The 21,874-nt window shown below is 35.1% G+C and overlaps 1 protein-coding gene across 3 annotated transcripts in view; it reads right to left on the reverse strand.

Annotated features, from left to right (window-relative positions):
• The window catches only part of phkb (phosphorylase kinase, beta), a 167,795-nt gene that overhangs the window by 103,852 nt on the left and 42,069 nt on the right, over positions 1-21,874 (reverse strand). For all 3 annotated transcript variants that reach the window (XM_039763121.1, XM_039763120.1, XM_039763122.1), the window contains 6 exons: positions 18,762-18,877; positions 17,756-17,819; positions 12,754-12,849; positions 9,224-9,421; positions 5,818-5,875; positions 1,947-2,024 (listed from right to left, as the gene is read on the reverse strand). In XM_039763121.1, coding sequence (XP_039619055.1) covers positions 1,947-2,024; positions 5,818-5,875; positions 9,224-9,421; positions 12,754-12,849; positions 17,756-17,819; positions 18,762-18,877 — 610 coding nt within the window. The remainder of the gene's footprint in view (positions 1-1,946; positions 2,025-5,817; positions 5,876-9,223; positions 9,422-12,753; positions 12,850-17,755; positions 17,820-18,761; positions 18,878-21,874) is intronic.

The following is a 21,874-nucleotide window of genomic DNA, read 5'->3' on the forward strand; positions in this document are numbered from 1 at the left end:
AGTCTGTGATATGCAGTTTAGGTAGGGGGAATGCAGGGGGCGCTGCTAGAATTTTCTGACATGATAGCTATGTTGGTGAGGGAATAGAGATGCATGATCTATGCTAGCAGCTTAGGGGTGGGGTGGTGGCCAGTGAGTTAGTGGGAGTTATCACAGGAACAGGGCAGTCAAACTGGTTGTAGAAGAGATTGAGCTTGCTCTCTTCGCCTTGTCTTCTTCTGTACAGCTGTTCCTTTGCTTATAGGCTGTGATTGTCTTCATACTATCCCACATTTCCCTGATGTTATTTTGCTGCAACTTGTACTGCATCTTCTTCCTGTAGAACTCCTTAGCCTATCTTAGTCTAACCTTAAGTTTGTTCTGAACAATCGGCCTGGTCCTTATTTTTGAAAGATCTCTTCTTCTTCTTCTTCTATCTGAGTCACTTTGTTTAGAGTCTTGCCTCGACGTTTTCTCGTTGTTAGTGCTGCCAGTCTTATATGCATAACTGTGGATGTGGTCTGAGGTCACCATGTGATCCTGAATTTTATTCACCAGTTTGACAATGGATAAATGTGCTAATTACAATTGAAGAATGAATGCAAAGCCTCTATTCATTTAATGTGACTGTGTAGAACTCTACTAAAGCGATTAATATCGTTATCATTTCATCACTCTTACAAATGTGTGAGACAAGTTGAATCATTATACGTCGTCTGATTGGTAATATTATTTCGCACTCAAAGCATGCACTAATCAGTTTCTGGAATAACTTCATAATGTGATAGAAGTGTCTAAAACGAGAATCTGTGTATGGTGTGTGTGTCTTGCCTTTTTTTCAAAATAAATAAATAAATAAATAAATCACCCGCATCAAACTCTCAGCACTTCCATACATATCTTTTAATGTTATGTTATTACCGAAAAGTGGCAGGTTTGAGAATGTAAGTAAATATATATATAAATATACATAAATTCCAAAATAAATCTGCTGGGTTAATGATCATTTACATACAAGTCTACTTCTTTCCCTTACTGTCACTTTATCCATGCAATGAAAGAAATTTAATGTCGTAAGGTTGATGGACTTTCCACTTTCACTAGGCAATTAAATGAAGCAATTATTCATCTTGTGATTTTCAGGTGCCTAGAGGACAAGTGAAAGGCATCTATCAGCATATCTCTGCAAGAAAGCTAGTATACTGTGAACTGACTTGCATTTCTTTCTAAAACAGTTTATCTTTAAGTGAGATGGCAACAAGAAAACTTAAAAATGTCTATTTCTCTTTAAAAGAAGAAAATAGGAATATTCACTTTTCCAAGAGCCATTTTAGGACATTTGGCTAAGCTGGTATACAACAGTGTAATATTCATAACTCCTTTTTAGCACATAACTATTTCTTGAACTGTAAACTGTTAAAGACAATAAATTTTGGTAGACACTTGTGATTAAATATTACGTATAATACTAAGTATATAAAACGTATGGAAAAACTCGTCAGAAACTTCAAAAGACTTTTTTGGCCAGTTATCTTATCCAAAGATCTTGACCATACATTGTTCTCCTCTCTTGCTAAATTAATCTAAGCCTGAACAGGTCTAAAGTTTACATTTAAGATGTCTCACTTTAAGATTTACCAATGTTGTTTCTTGGCCTAGTGTGTATACTGTATAAGCACAGGCAACTGCAGTTTCTGTATTACATCTTGCCTGAAGAAGGGGCCTGAGTTGCCTCGAAAGCTTGCATATTATAATCTTTTTAGTTAGCTAATAAAAGGTGTCCTTTTGCTTGACTTCTGACAACATACACATAAAAGTACACACATAATATGCATACATATATACACATTATTAATGTCCTCATTTTAAATTCTAATCACGAGAATGTTATAGCATCTAATTAAAGTATACCAAAAGTTATTTTAAACCATTAAACATTTGAGAAGCACAATAAATTATAATCATACCTTCACTTGAACGAAAAATAACAGCATCCAGTAATCCTTCATACTCTTTTACTTGCTCTGATTGTCCACGGAAAACTCCTGAAACATTTACTCACTATTAGATTGTTTTGAATACAAATTTATTAGCTTTTATACTGTTAAGAAATACATTTGGAGCTGGGGTGATGTAAACAAGTTTAAAAGGAAAATTTTTCTGAATTGTCAAAACAATCAAAAGTCAATAACAATAGTCAGAAATAACAACACCTAAAAGAAAATAAGACCAGAAAATCTTTTCTTAATTGAATATTTCAAACTCTAGATGTTAGTTATATTTGCTGCCAACTTTTTATAGGACAGTTGTAAAATCACAGGTTGCAAACCATGTGACTAGCAACACTGGTAATTTGTACAAACCACCACAGGAAATGGCAGAATTCATGGAAAAATGCTAAATAAAATGGCAACATTATGACTTCACCAAAACAATAAATCAATTACAAATGTATGCACAATGAATTTAAAAATGACCCTAATTAATTTGTTATATATAATACATATAATATGGACAAACATTATTACAAACATCAATAGAATAAAGACGGGGTCATTAAACTACCCTCAACTCTGTGTGGTAAAGCATGGCACTTCAACTATAAAAACATCAATATAATAATAAGTGTATATGTTAAGCATATATCTTTTGTAACTATCAATCTTTATTTTATCCATGATGTTGATGTCAAAGGACAGAAATATATACAGTAATCCCTCCTCGATCACGGGGGTTGCGTTCCAGAAAGCACAGCACATATTGATTTTTGATTGTTTGCTTGTCTCTGCCTCTCTCTCTCTCTCTGACATTCCCTGCTCCTGACGGAGGGGCTGTGAGCAGAGGGGCTGTTTACACAGAGGCTGTTTGCCTAGAGGATACGGACGCTCCTTTAAAAAATGCTGAAAGACTACCTTCACATTGCTGCCTTCCTTGTAGCTGCTCTGGCCGGCGGTGCCTTGCATACTTAAAAGCCCAAAAAGCCCTATTGATTTTTGATTGTTTGCTTTTCTCGTTCTCTCTCTCTGACATTCTCTGCTCCTGACGCGCACTTTGAAGAGAAAGATATGTTTGCATTATTTTAATTGTGAGACGGAACTGTCATCTCTGTCTTGTCAAAGCACAGTTTAAACATTTGACTAAAGGGTGATATTTCATGTCTAGAGGGCTCTAATAATGTTAGAAAATGTATTTAGAAGGTCGTAAACAGGTTTTCTATGCTCTAACTGCGAAAATATTTGATTTATAAATAAAGATTCCTACTTCGCGGAAATTAATTTATCGCGGCAGAGTCTGGAACAGATTAACCGCGATAAAAGAGGGTTGATTGTATATGTATACACAAACCGGATTCCAAAAAAGTTGGGACACTATACAAATCGTGAATAAAAACTGAATGCAATAATGTGGAGGTGCCAACTTCTAATATTTTATTCAGAATAGAATATAAATCACGGAACAAAAGTTTAAACTGAGAAAATGTATCATTTTACGGGAAAAATATGTTGATTCAGAATTTCATGGTGTCAACAAATCCCAAAAAAGTTGGGACAAGGCCATTTTCACCACTGTGTGGCATCTCCCCTTCTTCTTACAACATTCAACAGACGTCTGGGGACCGAGGAGACCAGTTTCTCAAGTTTAGAAATAGGAATGATCTCCCATTCTTGTCTAATACAGGCCTCTAACTGTTCAATCGTCTTGGGCCTTCTTTGTCGCACCTTCCTCTTTATGATGCGCCAAATGTTCTCAATAGGTGAAAGATCTGGACTGCAGACTGGCCATTTCAGTACCCGGATCCTTCTCCTACGCAGCCATGATGTTGTGATTGATGCAGAATGTGGTCTGGCATTATCTTGTTGAAAAATGCAGGGTCTTCCCTGAAAGAGATGACGTCTGGATGGGAGCATATGTTGTTCTAGAACCTGAATATATTTTTCTGCATTGATGGTGCCTTTCCAGACATGCAAGCTGCCCATGCCACACGCACTCATGCAACCCCATACCATCAGAGATGCAGGCTTCTGAACTGAGCGTTGATAACAACTTGGGTTGTCCTTGTCCTCTTTGGTCCGGATGACATGGCGTCCCAGATTTCCAAAAGAACTTGAATCGTGACTCGTCTGACCACAGAACAGTCTTCCATTTTGCCACACTCCATTTTAAATGATCCCTGGCCCAGTGACAACGCCTGAGCTTGTGGATCTTGCTTAGAAATGGCTTCTTCTTTGCACTGTAGAGTTTCAGCTGGCAACGGCGGATGGCACGGTGGATTGTGTTCACTGACAATGGTTTCTGGAAGTATTCCTGAGCCCATTCTGTGATTTCCTTTACAGTAGCATTCCTGTTTGTGGTGCAGTGTCGTTTAAGGGCCGGAGATCACGGGCATCCAGTATGGTTTTACGGCCTTGACCCTTACGCACAGAGATTGTTCCAGATTCTCTGAATCTTGGATGATGTTATGCACAGTTGATGATGATCGATGCAAAGTCTTTGCAATTTTTCGCTGGGTAACACCTTTCTGATATTGCTCCACTATCTTTCTGCAACATTGTGGGAATTGGTGATCCTCTACCCATCTTGGCTTCTGAGAGACACTGCCACTCTGAGAAGCTCTTTTATACCCAATCATGTTGCCAATTGACCTAATTAGTGTTTATTGGTCTTCCAGCTCTTCGTTATGCTCAAATTTACTTTTTCCAGCCTCTTATTGCTACTTGTCCCAACTTTTTGGGATTTGTTGACACCGTGAAATTTTGAATCAACATATTTTTCCTTTAAAATGATACATTTACTCGGATTAAATGTTTGATCTGTCATCTACGTTCTATTACAAATAAAATATTGACATTTGCCATCTCCACATCATTGCATTCAGTTTTTATTCACAATTTGTTTAGTGTCCCAACTTTTTGGAATCGGTTTGTGTGTGTGTATATATATATATATATATATATATATATATATATATATATATATACACATACACACAGTATACACACTCTGTATATATACACTTGCATTTTTTTACTTTTATTTTTAAAGTGAAGTTTTTGCCAGTCAAGGCTAGTGTTTAGAAATAAGCAATAAACAACCAAAAGATCACCATAATTTTTCCAGCGACACAGGTTCTCCAAAGCATACTACAAAGATACCATTCCCGTGGAGGCATATTTGGGTTAACATTTGGCTCTTCCGGTATTTTTCACTTCAATGTTGGTACATCTTTTTGTCATTCACTATTTTAAAATAAAATGTCTTTAAAAATGGAGGCTATGTTAAGTTGAAGTAGCTCTAGAATCTACACACATCTATACCTATATAAAATCAATACTATGTTTATAAAAGATTCAAGGAATTCCTTAACCAAGATTTATCTCGTGTCTTACCTACTGTTTAAGCTACTAAGCTGCTTACCACATGGTCACAGGTTCAGCTACCACCACCACATATGCTGTAAGAAGTTGACCTAGTTATTTAAAACAATGCTTCAACTACAGAAAAGTGTTGTAAACAAAAGGATTGGGGTTATTAAAAAAAAAAAAAACACACAAAGAAAAAATAAACAAAATTTTCTATATGCTGGTAGATCTTTATAATGACATTTCCATATAAAAAAATATGTAAAGGGATGCCCAGCAGGTAAGGGCTTGCCAGGGTTATGAACCACGCTAAAGCGGTACTGAATAAGAAGTGGTCCTTCTAGATGTCATATGAAGATAACTCAAACTAGCAAAAAGAGAAATACCCTGCAAGTGAAATATCACAAAAATGCTCCAATGTTTGATAAAATTAATACACAATGAAACACATGTAATTAACATCTAAAGTCATACTTACCATCTATAATCATGAAGATATAAAACAATGGAAATTCACACTCGATTCCATCAAATAGCTTCAGAAAGAAAAAAAAAACACATGAAACAAATATATTTAAAATCTCTTAATAAACAGTTAGCACCTTTGAATTGGATATGCAAGCTAGAAATTGGAATAATAAACTGACAGATGTAGTGTTATCAAATCCATGCATAAATTCATAGATGTAATTAGGAGGTTATGAGGGCTTTAAGTTAAATAAAAAAGTGTGTTTTTATATAAAAGTGTTACATTTTTATATATAACTTTTAATGTTTGCTATAATATTCAATAAAATATTAAAATGCAAAGAATAATGCAAAGTATAAAAAAATATGTTGATCAAAAAATAAAGATTTACAGTATGAACTTGGTTAATAAATTATGTGAGAATGAAGCAAACATAAACCTTTGTATGTTCAATAGAATGTTTTAAGTACAAGTAGAGACTGTGCCACTTTCACAAACAGAATAGTTGTTGATACTGTGTGTACTGTAGAAAAGTAAATTATTATATGCAAGTGCTTAATTATTTCACTCATATGGTTATATTAATATAACTATAGTATGTATTGGAGCGTGATCAATAAAAGAGAGCGCAGAATGCATCAGCTCAGCGACTCCCCTAGATGTCATTACAGTATGTATTGATATTCTTCCTATGATAAATCCACCTCCAATTACAAAACTGCTTATTAAAGAACTAAAGTTCTGGAGCACATCTTTTCTGTTAAATGACATATTACTGCATAGCTATGTGTAGAACAGTGGGTCTGCGGCTAAGCAGTAGAGGCCAGTTTTTAAATAAATAAATAGCTGGCTCAAATTTTGTGGGTGTGTGTGCTTGCACGGCGGGAGGTTGGTGGAATAGTTCAGATGGTACACCTAAATATAAGGGTGTGGTCTGTCTTGATTGCTCCATTGTCTTTCCGTCATACGTGACTGAGGCACTGCAACCACAGATGGATATAAGGGAGAGCTGATGCGAGACGGGAATGATCAGAGAAGGAAGAAAACAGAACAGAATAAAAGAACTGGAAAATAATGGAGACAGAAGGTTATAGAAAGGAGAGACTTCTATTTTAACGGGAAGCACTGGTGACTGTGATTTTTAGATTCTTGCCATGTTTAAATCAAATTTTTATGGACATTTATTGGACTTGTTTCAACTTCCATCGACACTTTTATTTTAAGGATTATTTATTTATTGAAGATTTGACAGTGCACTATTTATTTGAACACTGTTTGTTTTTGGAGTTTTAATAAAAGCATTGTGTTAAATGTTACACCTAGCTCTTGTCTGTAATGTATGTGTCCTGGTCTACCATGTTCATCTCAGTTACGGTATCGATGGAGGAGGGTTTAAGTAGGTCCCCGATAGCTCAAGGAGCATGGAGCCAACCCACACCTTCACACTATGTAGCCAGTAAAAACACATACTTCATGCAATTAAAACGAAGATAGCGGAAGGTATAATTGGCTCAAGATTACTCTCTAAACCAGTTAACTGGTTTGAATTTGCCACACTGAACGTTAAACTGTAATCTTACTTTGCGTATTTAATATAAAACCATTTAATTAAAAATGCTGCTTTGTATAGTATCTTATTATTGTTTGTAGAACCGTTTTTGACACAGAATTATGCTTTATGTTATATTCATTATTATAGCCATAAGATAAAGAACATTGTGTAAGTACTGTTTTAAAAGTAAACTGGTGCATATATTGAAATGGCTAATGGTCAAAACAATAATAATTAATAGGATAATAGCCTGGTAAATAATAGTCAGCATCAAAATAATTCAAAATCAATTTAATTAAAAACAGAGACAATATTAAAAACTGAAGAAATCATACTTAAAAAAACAAGCAAAAAGAAAAAGCTACATTGTACCTTGCAATTTTGAAGAAAGGAGCTTTTATTATTTCAAGTCAAATATTAATGTTTATTGACTATGACCTTTATTGGAAATAATCTAATATATTTTGCCATTACTCAACAAGGGAATAAGGTTCTCTTAAAGTTTACTAGAACTAAATGCATTATGGCTTTGATTAAATTAGATTATGGACCAAACACTTGGCAACTGAAATCTGACAATAATTGCATTTGTTGTAAATGCTGCTAGCTATAGGTGGAGGCTGATTAAATTACATTAAACTGTGTTCCATTTTGCTTTAGAAAGTTTACTGGTGATCAGTGCAACCAGGCATGCAAATGACTAGGTTTGTACGTCTGCATACACTTGGACTACCAATATAGATTCATAACTGAACTCATAACAAGATAGAAAACCAGAGAAGATTAGATTATGGTTACCATTAGGTACTTGTATGACAGTCCTAACACACCAACAATATTTTTCAAGAACATATTTGCAAATATTTGCAATTAAACAAGTTTTAAAAGTACCGAAACACTGGTTTTCCTGCAGTCTGTTGGTCAACCTGACACATTATAATATTGCTGTGCATATAAAACAGTTGAATGATTCTGACAATAAAGGTTACAAGAAGGTTCTTAGGACCTTCAGGAAAAATAGGAGAGGGTCACTTGACAAAATGTACTGCCAGGCATGGCCTACATCAATACTTTCTGCCATGTTCAGACATATGTTGTTAACCCTGAATTGTCAATTCAGATTTTTCTATAGTGCTCTTCACTGAATACAGGAGCAATTAAGATCCCAAAACCATAGACTGACAACTTTTACATTAAGGCATCCACAGATACCCTACACCATGATCAGCTACACTTTTCATGGTCTTTGGAATCTATGACTGCCATTAACAAATATTTTCATTTTACTGCAGAACATTACTGGCATCACCAATTCATAATTTCAATGTAAAGGTATATTATATATTCTGCACATACACAATTTTTCAAAAGGTATGACTCAAGTAATAAAAATGACGATTTTGGGCACTAGTGAATTTTAAAAGTTGTATGTATGTATATGTACATTGCACTTATGTTTTCATATTGTATATTTTCATTGTTATATCATATCCATCCATCCATCCATTTTCTAACCCGCTGAATCCGAATACAGGGTCACGGGGGTCTGCTGGAGCCAATCCCAGCCAACACAGGGCACAAGGCAGGAACCAATCCTGGGCAGGGTGCCAACCCACCACAGGACACACACACACACCAAGCACACACCAGGGCCAATTTAGAATCGCCAATCCACCTAACCTGCATGTCTTTGGATTGTGGGAGGAAACCGGAGTGCCCGGAGGAAACCTACGCAGACACGGGGAGAACATGCAAACTCTGTTATATCATATCATTTTTATCATTTTATAGGAAAATTATTTTATGGAGGAGTTGCATATTGAATCTCAAATTCCAGAAAAAAATGTTAAAAACTAACAATACCTTAATTTCAGCAGGTTTGTAATACCGCCTGTTTTTATCTTCCCGAGCAGTTCTGTAGCCATCTCGAAGGAATCGTTTGAATCCGTATTTTCCCTTTAGCTTCCGAACAATTTTGTCTAAAGTCTGATTGTACAGTGCATCATCATCTACAGCAAAAGCAGGATATCCAATACATGGTAAAAGAGAAGAATCTGTATTCTGAAAAAAAAAAATAATTTCAGTGGCATTACTTTGCATTTACACAAATAATTACCACATTTAAAGAATACAATAATAAACATAATTTGTATTAGCATTCCCAAATATTTTAGCCAGTATACTATCCTTGTTCATGGTTCTAACTCTGGTATAAAATCCTAGGTTAAAACGCCAACTGGATCACTGTCTGTGAGGATTTGCATATTCTGTTTGCGATCCAGTAATGGATGGTGGAATTCTGCAATTAGATGAATAATAGTTTTCCATAAGGGTTTATGTCAGCTTTAACTTCAGCTATTGCTTTCTCTTTTTAAGAATTCAGAACATTCTTTTTTTTAATTCACTGCAGTACTAATCTTCATTCTAAAATAATCGAAGATGGAATAGTAGGTTACTTGAAAGATGCAAATACAAGTTGAAAGTGCTATTCTGTTGAACTATGCACACAAAAATCAATCAGCTGATTATGAAGACAGGCTCAATTATTGGACAATCACTCGACCTGCTGGAAGTAGTAGCAGAGGGGAGAACGAAGTCAAAACTGATGGCCATTAAGAACAATACTGCACACCGTCTGTCTGAAATACTATCATTGAGTACTTTGTGTGTCGAAAAATGCTACTGGCTCTGATTTATACCTACACCAATACAGTAATTCTTTTGTATATCTTTCATGGGAAAAAATATCTATCTAATAAACTCTGTAGCTTTAAAAAATAATTCTAGATAATCATAATTCCTTATTTGATTTGATTTTTTGATTTTATATTATCTATAAATGGTGTGAAAAGTTAACAACTGCACAATAAATCCTTCCCTAAAAATCATTAAAAAGAGTTAAATAACTTGGTCATTCCTATTTTCGCATCCATTTAAACAATAGTTATTAAGTAGTGTAACTATGGTTGGTGTCCTCAGACAAATTTCAGCAGACATTTGATGAACTGTAACATGTGCATGCTTTATCTGTTGGCTTATAATTCTGCTATGAACAGAACTGTATTACTGACCATATTATTACTTTAAATTGATAAAAGTATTGATCAATGTTGTAACGTAATGTGAATGTTTGCATAATAATATGACATTTCTGCATGTCTTACAAACAGGGCAGTCTTAACAGCATTATAGTCCCCCGGGCAAAGCACTACATTGGGGCCCCTATCTACACAACCACTCAGCAAGTCACAACATACATAGCATGGCGCCCTTAAGGGGAGGAGAAATCATGAATCCCATGTTTAATCTCAATATACACCTTTTATACTCACATCTGCATCAGGTTTCCAATATAAATAGTTATATTAAAATTCTATTTTGTTAAATGAACCCCATAACCTTGTAGTATGGGGAAAGGAAGAAGCCCTACAAGTTGGACCAAATGAGTCATGGAGAGAGCATTAATCCCACTTCCTTTCTTCAAATGAACCCGAACCTCCAAAACAGAATACATTTACCTTTTAAAAGGTACTTTTGAAAGTAAAGATCATAACACACAAAACAGAAAATCAACTGCAATCTTATGCAGTCTTCATGATGTGCTGCCGCAAATCATTCATATCACACTGTATTTAAACAAATTTATTTTCTCTATTTAATTTACAATTTTAAAGAAAACAAACTAAGATCAGTGCATATATTTTACAAAGAGACTAATTCTGTTGGATAAGGATAATTCAACACAATGGAAAAAATTTCACTGTCTTCACAAATACGTGTGTGTATATATACACAGTCATATGAAAAAGTTTGGGAACCCCTCTTAATTCTTTGGATATTTGTTTCATTGGCTGAGCTTTCAAAGTAGCAACTTTCTTTTAATATATGACATGCCTTATGGAAACAGTAGTATTTCAGCAGTGACATTAAGATATGCAATATGCATCATAACAAAATTAGACAGGTGCATAAATTTGGGCACCCCAACAGCGATATTACATCAATACTAAGTTGAGCTTCCTTTTGTAAATATAAAGCCTCTACACACCTCCGAAAGTCTTTGACAAGTGTCTGGATTCTGGATGGAGGTATGTTTGACCATTCTTCAATACAAAATCTTTCCAGTTCAGTTAAATTTGATGGTTGCTGAGCAAGGACAGCCTGTTTCAAATCATCCCATAGAATTTTAATGATATTCAGGGGACTGTTACGGCCATTCCAGAAATTATACTTCTCCCACTGCATGAATGCCTTTGTAGATATCAAACTGTGTTTTGGATCATTGTCTTGTTGGAATATCCAACCCCTATGCATCTTCAACTTTGTGACTGATGCTTGAACGTTATTCTGAAGAATTTGTTGAATTCATCCGACCTTCGACTTTAACAAGGACCCCAGTCCCTGAACTAGCCACACATCCCCACAGCATGATGGAACCTCCAACAAATTTGCCAGTAGCTAGCAGGTGTTTTTCTTGGAATGCGATGTTCTTCTTCCGCCATGCAAAGCGCTTTTAGTTATGATCAAATAATTCAATTTTTGTCTCATCAGTCCAAAACACTTGGTTCCAAAATGAATCTGGCTTGTCTAAATGAGCATTTGCATACAACAAGCGACTCTGTTTGTGGTGTGACTGCAGAAAGGGCTTCTTTCTCATCACCCTGCCATACAGATATTCTTTGTGCAAATTTAGCTGAATTGTAGAACGATGTACAGATACACCATCTGTAACAAGATGTTCTTGCAGGTCTTTGGAGGTGATCTGTGGGTTGTCTGTAACCATTCTCACAATCCTGCGCATATGTTGCTCCTGTATTTTTCTTGGCCTGCCAGACCTGCTGGGTTTAACAGCAACTGTGCCTGTGGCTTTCCATTTCCTGATTAAATTACTTACAGTTGAAACTGACAGACTGACAGATCTGTTTTCAGATCTTTTGAGAGCTGCTTTGAGGATCCCATGCTGTCACTCTTCAAAGGAGAGTCAAAGGGAGGCACAACTTGCAACTGACCACCTTAAATACCTTTTCTCATGATTGGACACACCTGTCAAGGCTTAATGAGCTAATCAAACCAATCTAGTGTTGCAAGTAATCAGTATTGAGCAGTTACACACATTCAAATCATCAAAATTACAAGGGTACCCAAATTTTTGCACAGCCAGTTTTTCACATTTGATTAAATTTCATACAAGTAAGTACTGCTTCACTAAAAATCTTTGTTCGGAAAACACCCCAGTACTCAGATGTTCCTAGGAAATGAAAGATGTACCACTATTATCTTTTTTGTTGAAAGTACAGTAAATTATGATGCAGGCTGAGAGGGGTTCCCAAACTTTTTCATATGACTGTATATAAACAAATAGTTTTATTTCAGTATTTATATAATTTACTTACATGTGATCGTGATTCTCTTGGAAGCAATGAACAAAGTGTCTGTCTGTTTCTGTTGTGGGCATCGAGATCTACAAAAATAACTGACCAGGAGCAGCCCTATAAACAAAATGTTAAACTTTTGAATGGGGAGCAATATAAAAAATAGCATATACTTGTACAGTTTAAATGAAGTAAAATGAAACAACAATAGTAGTAATGCAAGAATCTTTGATTAGGTGGCATACAATTTATTGAAATTTCAACAATTTATTACTAATACAACATACCAACAAGTATAAAGAAACAAAATTGTTCCCTTTTTAATGACATAAGAAAAATTTATCAATTTATTAACTTTACCAAATAACTGGATAAATCATAATGATGGGCTTGAAATCAAAAATTGAGGTTTTATCCTTAATGTGTTTGATAAATAGTAAAAGTTATTCTAGCATTTAATTTCTAACACAGCACAACATAGTATAATAAAGCAGTTATAATTATAGTACAGTTTAAAAAAATATGGCGCAAAAGCTTCATTTTCATTAAGTGTTTGAATAAACAACAAAAACTACGAGTATATGCAGTGACTTTGGATGTCACAAGAACCAATATATTGGCAATAATTGGGTCCCAAAGACCAGAAAATGTAACAGTACCAGCTTTTTATAGTATTGGCTGTACCAAGAAAGTTGGTACTGCGCTCTTGCACGACTGTCTGTAGGTTGATTACTTTATAAGGCACAATAATACATGAGAAAAACTAGAGTAACAAACTACACGTAAAAATGCCAGTCCAAACAACAGTTGCAGAAAGCAAACATCGACAAAAGAACAAAATGAAGTAGCTATTGCTACAGCAGCAAAGGCATGAGTTCCTCCATTTGTTAATGCCAAAATCAAATTTATTTAGTGTTTCAATGCTTCAAAGGAGAAGTGATACTTCATTATTAATAAAACATGTACTTTGTTAACAGAGGCGCGCAATTGCCAAAGTAAACAGCAAGACATACAGTATAAAACAGCATATACTTCATTGTTAAATACAAACCATATAACCTATAAATGAAAACACGTCATATAAATGATATCTGTGGTCTCACAGTTATACATTTTTTGCATACAGCTAATGATAGCCAATGTAATTTCCTAATTTTGAATGTGCACACAGACATAAGCAACAAGATTGGATCATTGACATAAGAAACCTTGAAAACCTCAAAACAAAGCTGTTTAGAAGCAGTTCTGAAAGAACAGATTCATGAAAAACTGTCAAGTTTGATTTTTCACATGAAACTTTAAAGTTGGGACAAATGTTTAAAAAAAGAAGACAATTAAATCATTTAAAATTTAATTTGACTAATCTGTTAAATATTACACTTTAGTAATATCTTACAATAGCAAATGCTACATACTTAACAGATTCGATGACTGATAAACCAGACTTCCAAAGCATGTTGTTACAAAAGCAGGTTTAAAGAGTTGGTTTAAATAAATATATCTTGAATTTTCTTGGAATTCACAAATTCAAAGGTCTAGATATTATAAAGTTTCAATGATTATATTTTGCATCAACTTTATGTAGTATTTATTTTAGTTACTACACAGAAAATGTGAAAATAAACTTGGAATGGGTACATGTCAAGATAATTCAGGTAGTTCATGATATATCATTTTTTTACAAACCCTATGCTGAAATCCCCCCAAGATTATAATGTCCCCATTTCTTGTTACGGTCGAGGAGATTCCCACTTCTGCCATATATTACAGTTCAAGCCCTGCATTGTATTTGGATATTTATGAATGCCAATAATTGTGTAATTAAATGATACTTGGGTAAATACTTAATGGATATACCAGTATTTTAAAGTTGTTGTTACTGTTAGTATGTGTACATTTTCTATTGTATAACAGAAAAAGGCACAATATTTTTCACTTTAATAAAAGGAACTTTAATAAAAAGCCATCGAATGGGATTTCCATTTTTGCTGTGGCATTGAAAGGTTCAATGATCATAACATTTCGCTGGTATTGGTATTAAATACTAAAATTCTAATGTTGTGATATCACTAGCAGCGAATAGCACCTAAGAAATAATTTCATTGCTTCTAACAAAAGTTAGCATTTACTTAATTTTAAATCAAGCTGTACACAGAAAAGTAGCCAGGAGGCTCTTTTTTAACTGCTATTAACATCTCAAGTTTACTATCCACTATAACATATGGTATAAAATAACATATTTGCAGTGATCACAGTGTTATATATCACACTATAAAAAACTTTGTTATAAAAATGTTGTATAACAACAGAGGTCCTAATAAACATGTCAGTTCAAATTTGTTTCCTTACAGAAAAAAATTAAAGGAACACTTTGAAAACAAAAATGCTGGATATCTATACTGATATGGACTGGGTAATGTGTTAGGAATGAAAGGATGCCACATCATTTGATGTAAATGAAAATGATCAAATTACAGAGGGCTGAATTCAAAAGATACCCTGAAAATCAAAGTGAGAAAATGATGCCGCAGGCAAGTCCATTTTGCCGAAATTTCATTGCAACAACTTAAAATCGTACTCAGTAGTTTGTATGGCCCCCCACGTTCTTGTATGCATGCCTGACAATGTTTGGGTATGCTCCTGAGACGACGCATGGTGTCTTGGGGGATCTTCACCCAGATCTGGACCAGGGTATCACTGAGCTCCTGGACAGTCTGAGGTGTAACCTGGCAGCATTGGATTGACTGAAACAATGTCCCAGAGGCTTTCTATTGGATTTAGGTCAGGTGAGCGTGGGGGCCAGTCAATGGTATCAGTTTCTTCATCCTCCAGAAACTGCCTGCATACTTTTGCCACATGAGGCCGGGCATTCTTGTGTACCAGGAGGAACCTAGGACCCACTGTATCAGCATAGCATCTGACAATGGGTCCAAGGATTTCATCCCCATACCTAATGGCAGTCAAGGTGCTGTTGTCTAGCCTGTAGAGGTCTGTGCGTCCCTCCACGGATATGCCTCACCAGACTGTCAATGAACCACCACCAAACCGATCATGTTGAACAATGTTACAGCATAAAGCTCTCCACAGCATCTACAGACCTTTTCACGCCTGTCATATGTGCTCAGGGTGAACCTGCTCTCATCTGTGTAAAGCACGCACAGGGTGCCAGTGGTAGACCTGCCAATTCTGGTATTCTATGGCAAATGCCAATCGTGTTCCACGGTGCTGCTCAAAAAAACTTCAAGGAACACTTTTTAATCAGAGTATAGCATCAAGTCAATGAAACTTCTGAAACGTTGATCTGGTCCATTTAAGTAGCAGAGGGGGTTGTTAATTAGTTTTAGCTGCTTTGGTGTTAATTAAATTAACAACAGGTGCCCTAGAGGGGCAACAATGAGATGACCCTCAAGACAGGAATGGTTTAACAGGTGGAGGCCACTGACATTTTTCCCTCTTCATCATTTTCATTTTGCTACGCTCAGTGTCACTACTGGTAGCATGAGGCAATACCTGAACCCTACAGAGGTCGCAAAGGTAGTCCAACTTTGGCACATCAATACGTACAAGAAGGTTTACCGTGTCTCCCAGCACAGTCTCAAGGGCATAGAGGAGATTCTAGGAGACAGGCAGTTATTCTAGGTGAGCTGGACAGGGCCGTACAAGGTCCTTAACCCATCAGCAGGACCGGTATCTGCTCCTTTGGGCAAGGAGGAACAGGATGAACACTGCCAGAGCCCTACAAAATCACCTCCAGCAGCACATGCGTTTTTGTTAAACATATTTATTTCTTGATGACAGCTTTGTTTTACTTTGAATGAACTTTCAATTAAAAGTCAGATGTTTCTCATTTTTTCAGTGCAAGATGATGGTTCTTCAACAATCAGTGATTTTTTTCAAACCCATCTTACTAATGTTTACAAGGGGTGCCAATAATAGTGGAGGGCACTGTATATGTGTAGATATATATATATATATATATATATATATGTACGTACACACACACACACACATTTTTTAAAATTTTGACATTACATTCGTCAGTGTGTGCGTTTCTTTATTCACATTATGTGGAAACATACTGTATGTCAAGTTACTGTATTAACTAAATTGATTCTTGTTTCAAAGTTACTGCATGCATGTTGTCTATTTCAGATACAATTCTACAATGGTTACTTACAGTATTTATTTATTTCTTAAACTTTATTAATTCCGAAGGAAATTACTTGGTTTTCGCATACCCCTTGGGGTCAGAGAGCAGGGTCAGCCATTGTACAGCGCCCTTGGAGCAATTGAAGGTTAAGGGCCTTGTTCAAGGGCCCAGCAGAGTAGGCTCTCTCAAAAACAGGCAATTCTCTTTTAAAGTTTATGTTTGAACAATATTTACATACCTTAAAATTATTTTATACCACTTCATTTTTCAGAATACTGTAGTTATTCTATAACTCTTGGTTTAATGGCTTAACAAGCACATAATCAATGGTTTCAACAATGCCAATTGTGAACAAGGTATTCCAAATAAGTCTGCTTGCTAAAGTAAAAGAAAAACTTCAAAATGATAAAATAAATAAAAATATCAACTATTAAAAGGAATATGTAAGTTGGATAAATAAAAGAAAAAGGAGGAGTTGAATGGTAGAATTAATTATTATTAACATTTACTTTGAAACTTCACAAATATTTACATTCAGAAAATAACATGCACTTACCAGAATCTGAATGCAGCTGACTTATTTGGTAATTTGGTAAACAAATTACTTGTAATCCATAAGTTACAAATCAGATAGAATGAGCTTTATTTACATATAGAGTTTCATTGTATGATCAACGTTATGTAATACACATGATGAACTGAATTCAGTAACTGAATTAAGTTTACTTTTTTACTCTTATGTGAATAGGTTAAACATATATACTGCTCTTAAAAATCATGAAATATATTCAAAATCAAGGCTTTGTTAATTAAGAGATCTTTACTATATACATAAATGTTAAAGAAACATATCTCTATAATATAGCACCTCACCTGGTTTCCAAAGAGATTGAACCCATTTATTGCTTCTAGGGCTGCTTTGGCCAAACCTACAGAGCTTGAAAAAAGTCAGTGAAGTAAATAATAAGCATCAACATAAAAAAATAAATATTAAGAAGAAAATGTATATTGAAACTGCTTCAGATTTGTTTTCTTCATTTTTTTGTGAATTTCATTTAATCTTTAAAACTTAAAACTGTAAAAATGAAAGAAGACTGGTATCCGAAACTTGAAAAAAAAAAGCAAACGTTATAATATATGTTTGTAATATTTTTAAGTATTACTCCATCCAGGGAAAAGTACCTCAAAAGAAAACATTTTAGGCATTTATCTGAGGCTTATGTGAATGTGTCATTAATATAGGCTGCCAAGTGTTTAAACCAATTTGTAACAAAATATAATTACAAATAACTTTTGCTTATGTATGACTCTAAATGTAAATTTACTTATGTACCCCAATTACACAACTGCTCACAAGAAAAACTGTGATGTTTAACATCAAGAAAGAGCACTTTTTATCAAAATTATGTTTATTCATGAGCTTTGCTGTCATGTTGGACGAAGTCAAAAAATTTTACTGAAGTGACAACAGAAATGCAATTGCTTGTAAACTTAAAAAACAAATGGAACAATAAACAGCTCTGAGGCATCATTGGAAGTTTATTTGAACACGATAAGAAGACAAGGAAATGGATGTATGGATTTGATAAACATCAAAATTAAAGCATCCTCAACAATCACAGTGTTAAGTCTTTTAAGTATTACACTTGAGGGAGAGATTAAAAGATAAAAAGGCTTTAAGTCTATGAAAAAAGTGCATCAGTCCGTAGTTGGAATACTGCACTGAAGAAATAAAAAAATGCATGTTTCTTGGCTTACTAATCAGTTTTTCAGAATACAACTTAATTTCAAATATTTTGAAAATGAACATGTTGAAAAGTATGTATTGCTATATAAATACTGGGGAAGATGGCAAGAAAACACCCTACTTTAAGTTTACCTAGAATGAAGCTCTGTACTTCCATTGTTATATTTGCTTCCTCTTTCCCACATTCCAAAATCTGGAACGCGATAAGATCTTTCCAAACAGAATACAAGATTTTGTATAAAAGAAACCTCAAAAAAAAAAAAGACAGTATTTTATATTGGTATTAGAAAACAAGTTAAACACTTCATATATAGTATTATATTTGTAAATAAATAAAAAGCATAAGATTAATAGAATACTGAACATCTTTCCAGTGATTAAGGTGTAGAAAAAATATTCAGCAGTACAACATGCTAGAGAACCTTTAAAAGAAAAACCACTTAAATAAACTGAAAAACGTGGAAGCAGGATTATTCTCCATTTTACAGCAATTTTACTGTGTGCCCTGTCCAGGGTTTGTTCCTGATTTGTGCTCTGTGCTACCTGGGAGAGGCTAAGGCACCCCCCATCCCCCCCAAACCTTGTCTGGATTAAGCAGGTTAGAAAATGTCATATACTATATAAACTGAAGGTCTATTAAAAGAACACTTCACTTAAAAGACTAGATATATTTTTTACTTACCCCATGTAGTTTGTAGTGGTGGCTGTAAAAAATACTTAACAACACTGGTCACTACTGCCTTCTACTATATCATAAACTTATTTCCCTCCATTCTGCATAAAAATATTACATTAATTATTTTCTTGGCCACCAGTACAAAGTATATGGGGTAAATAACATATAAATAATTTTGGCTAGAGTATTTCTCTAATGACCAAAGGCACATTAAGACCAACCCCTTCATTGTGGATTCTTAGTAGCCATCTGTAGCAGTCATGTTCTGTCTGCTTAAGAAGATGGCACATGGTTGACAGCTGCAAACATTTTCTTAATTCACTTAATTGCTGACAACTAATAATATAAGAAATCAAATAAATGTGTTTTAAAACTGGAAACTCAAAATGTTTATTTCCTAATAAAGACAAAGTAGGCCTTGATACACTCCTGAAGTAGAAAGAATTATCCTGTAATACTGTAAAATAGCAACAGTCTCCACTACAGATCTGGCTGTGTTGTAAAACTCCACATATACCCGAGTGAAAATAATCCACATGTGCAATACAAATAAGGTAGGGGACACAGATTAAGTAGCCATACTCTCCAATGTGAATGTTACGTGAGAAGGAATGCCTGCCACAGAAGACATTTACAGCACATATAACCAGTTTGGAAACTTGGAGCCAATGCAAGTAAGTAGTAGTAGGATGTTATACCGAGTTAGTCATAATGGATGTAATGAGAAGTCAGGGAAGATGATACCTTTTATTGGTGAACTGAACAAGTTGCCTGAAGAAGGGGCCTATGATGCGTCGACAGCTTGCATATTGTAATCTGTTCAATTAGCTAATTAAAGGTGCCATCTGGCCTGACTTCTCATTCAATGAAAATAAAGAAATTCTAGTTAAGTCAGTAACTGTAATGTTATTATAAGTAATTTAAACTCTAACATTTTGCTACTGGGAAATGCTAGTTATACCATGTTAACACACTGGTACACAAAAAAGGTGTTTTCCATAATTATGATTTTGTCACTTGTATGTTGGTCCATATCACTGCCTAGAGCTGTGACTTGAAAATGTATAACGAAGAGCACTCTAAAGGTTTTTGGCTTTGCAACTGACATTACCCACTGCATTCTTATTAGCAATGGTGATGGACAGGATGACAGATGAGATTAAACAGGAGTCCCCGTGGACTATGATGTTTCCTGATGACATTGTGTTCTGTACTGTGAGTAGGGAGCAGGTTGTGGAGACCCCGGAGAGGTAGAGATATGCTCTAGGGAGGAAAGGAATGAAGGTCAGTAGGAACAAGAGAGAATACATGTGTGTAAGTGAGAGGGAGGTCAGTGGAATGATGAGGATGCAGGGAGTAGAGCTGGCGAAGGTGGATGAGTTTAAATACTTAGGATCAACAGTAGAGAGTAATGGGGATTGTGGAAGAGAGGTGAAAAAGAGAGTGTAGGCAGGGTAGAATGGGTGGAGAAGAATGTTAGGTATGAAGGACTAAACAAAAAGAACAGACCGACAACAGAAGAGTACAGAACATCAGATGAGGGCGATAGCAACGTCAGGAGTGGGCGCCAGCAACATGTGGCTGTTTTTCATCTAATCATCAGTAAAGCATTTCATGAACAGTTTCCAGTGCTAGATCAGTGCTGCCCTGGGACATTCATCCCTGACATCTTTAACTTTTTGAAAGCTTCTTCTAAAGACTTTATATATCCAGACTTTGCTATCCACATTTTTTTATACCTTTCTCTACTGGTATTATTGCTCTTTAATAAATATCACATTGCTGTTAACTTTCTGTAATTTGTCTTCATATCTAGAGTGATAGAGGTAATAAGGTCACTTTCTTTAAGATCCTGGGGCAGTGAGGAAGTGCTATATGATCTACTGTGCAAGGTTTATCAAGCTGTGGATGAACAGCTCTTTCCGAAAATGAACAATGAGTTAAAGTAAAACATTCACTGGTTGATAAATAGCCTATAGCCAGGAATGTTGAGCCTTTATTTGTCTGAATATATTTTTGGAGCCCAAAGGTATTTAGATCTGAGATATATCTAAGACATTGCATGTTTATCGTGCCTATGATAAGTAAGTTCCTAGGGAAAGCGGACTGCGTATGTGTTATAAATAATGGTACTTGTGTGGGTTAAAGTGATAGGTAATAACGTGTATGTGTATACCTCTTTCATATGGTACTTTTGTGGTTAAGGTCTGTGTCTATGCGTAAATCTGTGTAAATGTGTGTTAATCTTAAGGTGCGACAGTAGACCACCTGGTAACGAACTTGATGAATATACTTATCCTGAAACAAAATAGGTAAAGGGTAAGTAGAGGGAAATATAACGATAACAACATTGATAAACTGTGAAAATGAATCTTTTGAAATTAACTTTCACCATAATCATCAGATTTTAGTCATGAAGTGTTTAACAGATACAAACAAACAGAATGAAACAAAAAACCTTAATCAACCAAAAAAAAAAAAAAAATTACATACACGGCTTTTAACTTCAAAATACTTAATCCCATAAGGAAATGATAAAGATACTGATTTGTCCAGTGCACAGTTTTTC

This window comes from Polypterus senegalus, chromosome 9, assembly GCF_016835505.1.
Source record: "Polypterus senegalus isolate Bchr_013 chromosome 9, ASM1683550v1, whole genome shotgun sequence".
Lineage (NCBI taxonomy): Eukaryota > Metazoa > Chordata > Cladistia > Polypteriformes > Polypteridae > Polypterus > Polypterus senegalus.